At 41.7% G+C, this 10,134-nt stretch overlaps 1 protein-coding gene across 1 annotated transcript in view; it reads right to left on the reverse strand.

Moving 5' to 3' along the window:
* ACSF2 (acyl-CoA synthetase family member 2) overlaps nt 1-4,942 on the reverse strand; it is a 67,571-nt gene extending 62,629 nt beyond the window's left edge. Inside the window, exon 1 of the mRNA XM_063120236.1 lies at nt 4,734-4,942. Within this exon, the coding sequence (XP_062976306.1) occupies nt 4,734-4,837 (104 nt within the window). The 5' untranslated portion in view covers nt 4,838-4,942. The remainder of the gene's footprint in view (nt 1-4,733) is intronic.
* Between the last annotated feature and the right edge of the window lie 5,192 nt (nt 4,943-10,134).

The following is a 10,134-nucleotide window of genomic DNA, read 5'->3' on the forward strand; positions in this document are numbered from 1 at the left end:
ATACTGACAGCCTGAAATAGTTTGAACTTAAAAAGTGTTGTGCGTAGTAAAAAACAAACCAAAAAAAACCTTAGAGGGAACCATAAGAAAAGAGGATGTGTGAGTGATGCATGTGGGAGGGAGAGACATGGGGGGGATTAGTCCGAGTTGATTTGGAGCCTCCAGTAAACCAGTGATTTACCATTGAATACTAACTGAAGTTAATGAAGGAACATTTGTCCAATGCTATAGGGAGGCTTCCACTTTTTACACAGGTGGGGGTTCCAGATGAGGGATTGGATCCAACTTCATTATTCCACCAGGAGAACAGATACCTCTGCTGGAACAGGACTTCCCTGGCCCCTTCCTCCCCTGCAGCTCCCTGTGCACCTTTCAAATATGCTCTCTGGGATTCGGGGACTTTTATGGGGGTCTAGACAACAACATCTTCCACCTGTAACCTTCCTGAGTTTTATCACCCCTTCGTCCATCTTTTTTCTTACTGCAGAAAATCCATTAAGGAGAAAAAGATTCAATAGCTGCACAATGCCTTCTAATTCGTAATGCCAGGAGCCCTCCATCTGGAAACATCCAGAGACTGAGAAAAACATTTGTACATGTATCTTATGTATAATGTGACTGATATAGGAATTGCCCAACAAGAAGCACAAAGTTAGAATAAGAACGTTGCTAGTCATTTTTGGTTTTAGAAGCCGGGGGAAACAAGGGAAGGAGTATACAAAAGATGAGAAACAAGGGGGAAAGTAAGTAAAAAGAATCAACATATATAGTCAGCTCCAGTCTTGTTGATTTAAGACAAGGTGACACTCAAGCTTCAAAAAGGACTTCCTTGATAATAGTTTCCAGGATCAGTCTACCTATTCCATACCTGACCCACAGGAGAACAGAAAGCAGAGAGTAGGAATAAATGGTAAATTCTCCGAATAGAGGGAAGTAAATAATGGGGTCCCACAGGGATCTGTATTGGGACCAATTCTTTTGAACTTGTTCATAGGTGATCTGGTATTAGAAGTGAGCAGTGAAGTGGCCAAGTTGGCTGATGACATCAAACTCCAAAAGAAATTCTCCAAACTGGGAGAATGGGTATCTAAATGGCAAATGCTGTTAAATATAAATGCAATGCAGTGCATAGTTAAATTGTGGAATTCACTATCACAAAATGTGGTTATGGCCACCAATGTGGATGGCTTTAGAAAGGGGTTGGATAAATTCCTGGAGGAGAAGGCTATCAGTGGCTACTAGTCCTGATGTCTATGTACTACCTCCAGTATCTGAGGCAGGAAACCTATATACACCAGCTGTCAGGGAACAGGTTTACTGTTTTTAACTTTTGCAAACCGCCCAGAGAGCTTCGGCTATGGGGCGGTATATAAATGTAATAAATAAATAAATAAACAAACAAACATGGGTAGTAGGGCGCTCTTGCAACCATGTCCTGTTTGTGGGTCCCTGGTTGACAGCTGGTTGTCCACTGTGTGAACAGAGTGCTGGACTAGATGGACACTTGGCTTGATCCAGCATGACTCTTCTTACATTCTTATGAGAAGACCTGGTTCTTGCTTCTGTGAAGATCTGAGAACCAGCCATCCCCTTTGCTGAAGGCTGCCATTGAGCCCTTATTGTTGGGTCATAATTGTTGTGGTTAGTAGCTTTGTGGGCAAAAGATGTACTTGTAGCGGCTGTATTGCAGAATCAAACTGAGTTGTATCTGTTCTCCCCCCACTTTTTTTGTGTGGCCTGGATTTCTATTCCTGAGTTTATGGTTTTGTTAACCCTTACACTGACTTGGGTCAGTGTTTACATTAGGAGTTCCCATGACATATGTGGCATACTTTGGGGGCAGTGGAATCAACAGTAGAACGACAAATTGTGATAAGGGAGGAAAGGGATTAAAAAGTGTTATTGGTAATTATGGCATTTTTTTATGAGTAGTCCTGTTTATTCTGTGCCTATGTGGGTATGGGAGTGGAATAGCTTAGGAAAACTTTTAGAAGCACAATGTTAGGGTATTGAGCTTGTTAACTCTGGTCCTATACACCAGATTTGCATTATCATTTAATCACAAAGACTTAGAGGGAGTAACAACAATATAAAGGCCTTAAAAGGGGGGAAATTAACCACATTGCAGATTTCCTGTTGACTTTCACTGAGCAGCTCAACTTAATAAAAAAAAACAATAGAATTCATTTTCTAATGAAATTCCTCAACCCAAACCACATACATTCCCTTAACAAAATTTTGCCAAAAACATCTCTGATGTCAGCAAATGAGCCAGGAGGAGCACAGGACCTTGCAAGGGGAGGGCCATTGCTGTAAATGCAAGACACAATAGGAACAAATACAACTTGTAACAGTATCTGAAAATGGCAACTGAGCCTGTAAATACAGGAGCCTCCCTGGAGAATTTGGTCTAGGGCTTGCAAGAAAAGTAGTTCAGGTGTCATAATTAACTTTTGTAAGGTTTTTTTTTTTAAAGAAGTAATTAAATTCAGAGGAAATATGGCATTACATTTTAACATTTTAACTCTCTCCCCAGAGAGGTCCGCCTGGCACCTACACTGTACTCCTTTCGTCGCCAGCTGAAGACCTTTTTATTCACTCAGTATTTTAACATTTAATTTTAACTTAAATTTAAATTATACTGTTTTAACTCTGTATTTTAACCTTATATCAATTTTGCTGCGTAGTTTTATCCTGGTTGTGCTTTTTATATTGTATTTTGTATTTGTGTTTTTAACTTGTTGGTTGTTTTATGATGGTTTTAATTTTTGTGAACCGCCCAGAGAGCTTCGGCTATTGGGCGGTATAAAAATGTAATAAATAAATAAATAATTAAATAACATTCAAAACACAACCATTTACTTAGCTTAGTTGATCTTAAACACCCCTTTACATCTGTTGATTCAATGTAAGATGTTTTACCTCTATACTCCAATACTGTCCCTATAGGAATTAGAGAGGAGGAAAGCCAGAGTTGTGCAGATAGCTTTCTGGGAAGAGAGAAATATTATGCCCTGAAATCATAAAAGGACTCATATTACCCAGATTCACCTAACTTGTACTCTTCTTTGTGGATGAACTCTAACGGTACTACTACTGCCCTTTTGTGCATTGGGCCTGTAATGACTTCTCCACCAATACCATGCTAGCTTGAATCATCAAGCTAAATAAAGAAAGCTAGCTGACATTCCACACCATCAAGGTTTCACCGGTCCATAATACTGAGATTATAAACAGCATAAAAGAGACAACAGGTTACAACTGCTTCCTGCTCCCCAAATACTTGTACAAGTTCTGTGAAGAAAGATCTTTACATGTCTCTGTATTTCAGATGGTGATGGTGGATGCTTTATATTCACTCACATTCAAGCTGCCTGACTTATATCCACAGAAACTTGTCTGGTTGATAATGAACATGGGAACTTTGAAGCAACATCCATTGCTGGAATCAGAGATGAAGCAACAGTGAGATAATGTTTTATATTGCCACAGCCAGGATATATGAAGGAGCAGGAAAGCAGTCATGAGAACATTACTGAGAAGTTAATTAGGGCACAATCCCATGGATGTTTATTTTGTAAACCACCCAGAAAGCTTCGGGTATTGGGCGGTATAGAAATGCAATAATAAATAAATAAATAAATACATGTTTAGACAGAAAAAAAGTCCTACAACTCCCAGCATTCCTCAGCCAGCCATGACGTCTAAACATGCATAGCATTGTGCCCTTAGAGGCTTTTGTTTCTATTCCTCAACGCCGTAAGTGTATATGAAAGAATTCTTATATTCTGTTCACTATCCCAAAGTCAGGACCTCCAGCCTTTTAGTAATCAGATGCATATTTTATGGGGGAATCCAGTTTTAGACACTCCATGTTGTCACTGGCTATGGAATAGGAACAAAATAAAGAAAAAAATTCAGATAGTTTATTATCTGGAGGAATGAACTAGAGGTTAATATCCTAAACTCTCAGATATATTTGGCCATTTTGACAAATGTGAGGGTGTTCTCATATGATTAGATAGACGATGGCAGCAAACATCAGGAAATGTTAGTTACTTTGAGATAATGGATTATCTGCTAAGCTCAGAGTCAGGACTAGTTTGGACTTTATTTGCTCAGCAGTGCCCCCCACTCCCTCCATGCCTCATGCAGCACTAACCTACTCCTGAATTAATGGCCTCTTGACAACTGCTGTACATCCCCAAATCGATGTCCAAATATACATCATCATTTGATATATCCTTCCCGAATGCAACATGCCCCTTGACCTTCCTTTCTTTTCATTCCCCAAATACGGCAGAGTTCCCCAAATACGACTCTGCCCCAAATGCGGCAGAGTCTTGCTATTTACTGTTTTACTCTGTACAGCACCATGTACATTGATGGTGCTATATAAATAAATAAATAATAATAATAATAATAATAATAATAATAATAATAATAAATACCTTCAACCCAACTTCCTCTCTGACAAATCTGCCCTGACACACCTGCCTTCCTGCCTGAGGGCCCATAGCCCTACACTCCAAATATAGGAGCCCAAGTCACCTGTTGCTCCGTCCCAAAATACTCTCTTGCCCCCTTCCTTGAACTTCACTTACCCCCCCCCCCCTCCCTTCGCTGGCTGTCTCCAAAGGCTTCCTTGTCCTGCACTGTATCTGCCACATTCACCATCCGCTCTTCCCCAAAGGGCCCTTCGCCGCCGGGCATCTGCTCCCTTGCCCCTGTACCTGACCCGATGGATTCCTCGGAGGCCCGTTCGAGGGACCAGCAGCGCAGCCAGAGCCTCCCGAACTCGGACTCTCTTCAGCGGAGCAGTGGCAGAAGAAGCCATGCGTCTTTCCCAGCGCTGCAACCGGCAGCTCCAACACGCCCTCAGGCAGCCCGGGTGCTTGCAACTTTCGCTCGCTCCAGCAGGGCAAAAGAGCGAGCCAGGACACAGGAGCAGCAACAGGCAACTCGCGGAGGAGGAGGCTGGAAAGGGGCGGCGCTGCTGCCAACGCTCAGCCCCGCTTAACCGCAGCGCCTTCTCGGTCGGACTGCGGGTGCCTGCTCCGCCGAGTCAGCGGGAAGGAAGTGGAGGTGGGCGGGAAAGGAGGTTGCCTGCCAGCGTGCCTGCGGTGGCCACTTCTCACTTCGCTTAGCTCGGAGCGAGCAACTCCATCAGGGTTGGAGTTCAGGGTACCAGCCAGCCATGCCCTCTACCAGAGTACTCCATTACACCCCCCTCACCACACAAATATTCTGCTTTCTCTGGCCACTGAGCATGCTCAGTTCTCATTGAGCTGTTTTTGCACAGAGGGAAACCTTGTGTTTCTGTAAATCTGAACATACAGCTTCCCCCTTCTTGTTACTTAGTGGCCCCATTTTGGCTGCATTTCTGTCAGTACTCACCAGCTGAGTTCATTGTTAGAAAGAGTGATTGTGTCATGTAATTAAACAACAAGCTCATACTTGTGCACATTAAGAAATAGCAACTTTCCTTCTAAAGATATTCCCAAGCTTCGATTAATAATAGAGTATTTGAATATTGTGCCCACTTTATCTTTCCTGGGCAAGGTGCTTGAGCGGGTGGTTGCAGGACAACTCCAGGCACTCTTGAATGAAATGGATTATCTAGATCCATTTCAATCAGGTTTCAGGCCTGGTTTTGGAACAGAAACTGCCTTGGTCGCCCTGTGGGATGACCTCTGTCAGGAGAGAGACAGGGGGAGTGCGACCCTGTTGGTTCTCCTGGACCTCTCAGCGGCCTTCGATACCATCGACCATGGTATCCTTCTGGATAGGTTGTCTGAGCTGGGAGTTGGAGGTACTGTGTTGCAGTGGTTCCGCTCCTACTTGGATGGCCGATTCCAGAAGGTGGTGCTGGGGGATTATTGCTCTGTGCCGTGGCTCCTAAGCCATGGGGTTCCGCAGGGCTCTATCTTATCCCCTATGCTGTTTAACATATACATGAAGCCGCTGGGGGAGGTTATCCGGAGATGTGGACTGAGGTGTCATCAATATGCAGATGATACCCAGCTCTACCTTTCCTTTTCATCAAACCCAGGTGAGGCAGTGATTGTTCTGAACCAGTGCCTGGGCACGGTAATGGACTGGATGAGGGCCAACAAACTGAGACTCAATCCAGACAAGACGGAGGTACTGTTAGCAGGTGGTTCATCTGTCCGGCGAGGTGATGTTTGCCCTGTCCTGGACGGGGTTGCACTCTCCCTAAAGGATCGGGTCCGTAGTTTGGGGGTGCTCTTGGATCCAGAACTGTCACTTGAGGCACAGGTGAACTCAGTGGCAAAGAGCACCTTTTATCAGCTTAGGCTGATATACTAACTGCGCCCTTATCTGGACAGAGATAGCCTAGCTACAGTTATCCATGCTCTGATAACCTCTCGCTTGGATTACTGCAATGCGTTATACATGGGGCTCTGTATTTTAATCTTATATCAATTTTGCTGTGTGGTTTTATCCTGGTTGTGCTTTTTATACTGCATTTTGTAATTGTGCTTTTAACCTGTTGGTTGTTTTATTGTGGTTTTAATTTTTGTGAACTGCCCAGAGAGCTTCGGCTATTGGGCGGTATAAAAATGTAATAAATAAATAAATAAATAAATAATATGATGTGATGTCTATGTCCTGCTTTACTGACTAACAGCTCCTTAGTTTTTAATAATGATGCATAGTTACTTGTCACATCTTGCCTTGTAGTCTTCAGACCATTGTGGCCCTCTACCAGACATTTTGTTCTTAATTGTTTCATTGGCAGGACATTGTCACCTATAATTGATCCTTCATATTTATACATCATAGCTTTACTGTAGCTACAGGTTTCTTCTTGACATTTTAGAATTTCTCCCTACCACACATTACTATTTATAATAGGAAAGTGAAGTGGCTTCCTGTTCGTTAGAAGGGGCATACTCCCTTCTACCTGCACCCAGGCACTGTCTCTAGAGATTATTTTTCTTTCCAGGGGCTAAAAGCAAGGGAATGTGATGGTTTGCCACTTTCAGTTATGTTTAAATGGCAGTGCTCTTTCTAATATTACAGGAGAAGTATCCCGTGACTTGGAACATAGGATTTTGCCTTATACAGAGTGAGACCATTGCTCCATCTAGCCTGGTATTGTTGACACTGACTGGCAGCAGTTCTCCAGGGTTTCAGGCAGGAATTTTTCCAGCTCTACTTGGAGATGATGGGGATCAAACCTGGGACCTTCTGTATGCAAAGCATGTGCTCTACCACTGGCCTGTGGCCCCTCCTATCTCTCCATTAACTATGGCCTTAGCTAGACCTAAGGTTTATCCTGGGATCATCCCAGGGTCGTCCCTGCCTGTTCCAGGGATATCCTGTGTGTCATTTACGTGAACAGGGATGACCCCAGGACGATCCCGGGATAAACTTTAGGGCTAGCTAAGGCCTATGTCTAGGTCATATCTCTTAATGTGCTCCTGAGAGTACCATATGTAACTCAACCTTGTTGCGCATGGTCTGTATGAACCAGGACAAAAATAAACATTTTGAATGTGGCTTTAAATTTTTTGAAATAGTTTCAAAATTAGATTGTGTGGGATACATTTTAATTTATGTTAAATATCAGCTTGTCACATATATTTCATTTATACCTTATCCCCCCAACCCTAAATTTGTTAGCATCTGTAATTTGACTTCCTGAAATGAAATGATATAAATTTGAATTGTTGACAGCAAATACATAAGAATTAGATAGACCAGAGGCCTATCTAATCCAGTTTCCTGCATTCCACACTGACGCAATGGGAAGTCCACAAGCAGGACATGAGTGCAATAGCTCTCCCTTTCCTTCAGCAGCTGCAGTTATGTGGCTACTATCTCTGAACCTGTAGGTTCTATATAGGAGGGGTGGGCAGAAGGTAGAGATCCAGATGCTTTGGACTTCAATTCCCAGAAGCCCCTGTCAGCATGAGTAATGGTCACCAATTCTGGGGGCTGAAGTCCAAATATAAAGGAGATATACTTTCTGCCCACCCTGATATATAGCCATTTTCATTACTAGTAGTCATAGATAGACTGAACTCTCATGAACTTGTCTGATCCTTTTTTAACCATCTAATCTAGTGGCCATCCTAACTGAATCCCTATTTCAGCTCTGCTCTAAACTATTTAACCCACACTCAAATCCACAAACAATAGTGTCGTTTCATGGAATAGAGTCAGCAGACTGATTCAACAACTCCAAAATAACCCCCCATGTTTGTTTAGTTTTTGTTTTTAATTTGGATTGTCAATTTCAGTATTTACAGTCATAGATATAAAGGAGAGTAGCATTATATGGTTATTGGGGCATTGCACCCATGGAACACAGGAATACATCTGAAGTGTCCCCTCCTTTTGACAATTTAGAAGCTCCTAGTAGTGTGTTTTGTATATTCCACATTCAGCAAAAGTACCCAGCACTCACTGCAGCTAAGTGATAAGTAGTACTGGGTTTCTCAGTTTAGGCCTGCACAAAAGCCATTTTTTTTAAAGCAGATTTTTATATCCCTTGTCTCCAAAGTGCATCTCCTACAATATGGAAAGCCCATGAAAGCTCATTACAGGCTGAAGCATGCATGCAAAATGGGAATTCAAAATAACCAAGGAGGAGACAGTACTTTGAAACTCTTCTACCTTATCGTTAAAATATCCCACATCCTTACACACTAATACAAGATTAAGGCAGAAGTGACAGTCATTGCATGTGTCTCTAACCTAAGGATACAAGTTTGGCACTCAGCCATGGAAAGCATCACACCTTATGGGACAAAGGGTGGATACATAAATGTTCTAGTTATAGAAGTGTTAATTGCCTCAACGTAATCTCATAACAATATAGGCCAAAGTACAGAAGTCATTAATCTGGGGATAGAAAGTGAACTTCAGAAATATGGGATTTGGAGTGTGATTAGCACATGCAACTCACCAGATGGTGTTGATGAACGTTGTATTTGATCACTTATTGATTGGTTACCTCCACAGGTTTCCAGTTAACATAAACTGGAATAAAATCTACATGTGTGACATAGGTATCAGCCTAAAGTTCCCAAATGCATGATTTGAACTTCTTTACATATCAATATAGTTAGCACATGAGCCAGCTGACCTTACAAGACATTACATTTTTAGGGAACAAAAATTATTCTCCAATGTTGGGAAGTATGTCATTCACTCTCACCAGCTGAATCTTTCAGTCCCAGGTCATTTGGGGCACTTCTTAGAAAGAAGCATCTCTATGCTTAGTGATGCAATAGTGAACTTTATCTGAACTTTGATATCTGAAATTGGCCTTAGAATATAGGACTTCAACCTACCAGGTAAACATGCTTATATTGCAAACCAATATATGTCTTCTCAGAGGTAAGCAAGATTGAATTCACTGGGGTTTACTCACAGGTAAGTGTGTATAAGCTTGGAATTTTAATGCTCATCAAGCAGATCTGTACCATGTTTAATGGCTTTATTCCAAGGCCCAAGTTTATTGGTGTCATGATAAATACTATCCAGCAGATATCTGGGATAAGGTTACATTGTAATGCTTTAAACAGTCTTAATTATTATACGAGGATGATACACATAATACAATCCAAATTTTGCTTATGGATCTTTTGGTTTCTGTTAAGATCATTTTTTGTTGTAACTAGGATCCCCAGCTATTCCAAACATGATTCAATGGCTGCTGTAAAAGTTCTCAGTATTGTATACAATCAGGGAAAGATGGACATATATGATTAAAAGAAAACGCAGCCTCAGAAAGCAGTCTTCATTTGTACAGAAATGGCAATCCATAATATTGGTCTGGGATGGTTGTTCTTTTCAGTGCAAATGTGCTCCTCTGATTAATGTGATTCTCTAATTAAGTATTGTTATTGTTCTTTTCCCTTCTTTCCTACCTGCTTGTAAATTCCTTTTAAAAAATGGAAAGAGGGAGATATTGGTCTTTGATTTAAAACTGGGGTGTGCTGATAAAGCATAATTTGCTTTGCATAATTTATTATGTATATTTTAGAAATAGAACATATGTTTAGAACTGTTGTTGCTCCAGAGATAATCACATTCCTTGTCTCAAACTGTTAAAGGCTGCAATACTAAACACACTTGCAGGGAACACAGTGGGATTTA

The sequence above is a fragment of the Elgaria multicarinata genome, chromosome 3 (genome assembly GCF_023053635.1).
Source record: "Elgaria multicarinata webbii isolate HBS135686 ecotype San Diego chromosome 3, rElgMul1.1.pri, whole genome shotgun sequence".
NCBI lineage: Eukaryota > Metazoa > Chordata > Lepidosauria > Squamata > Anguidae > Elgaria > Elgaria multicarinata.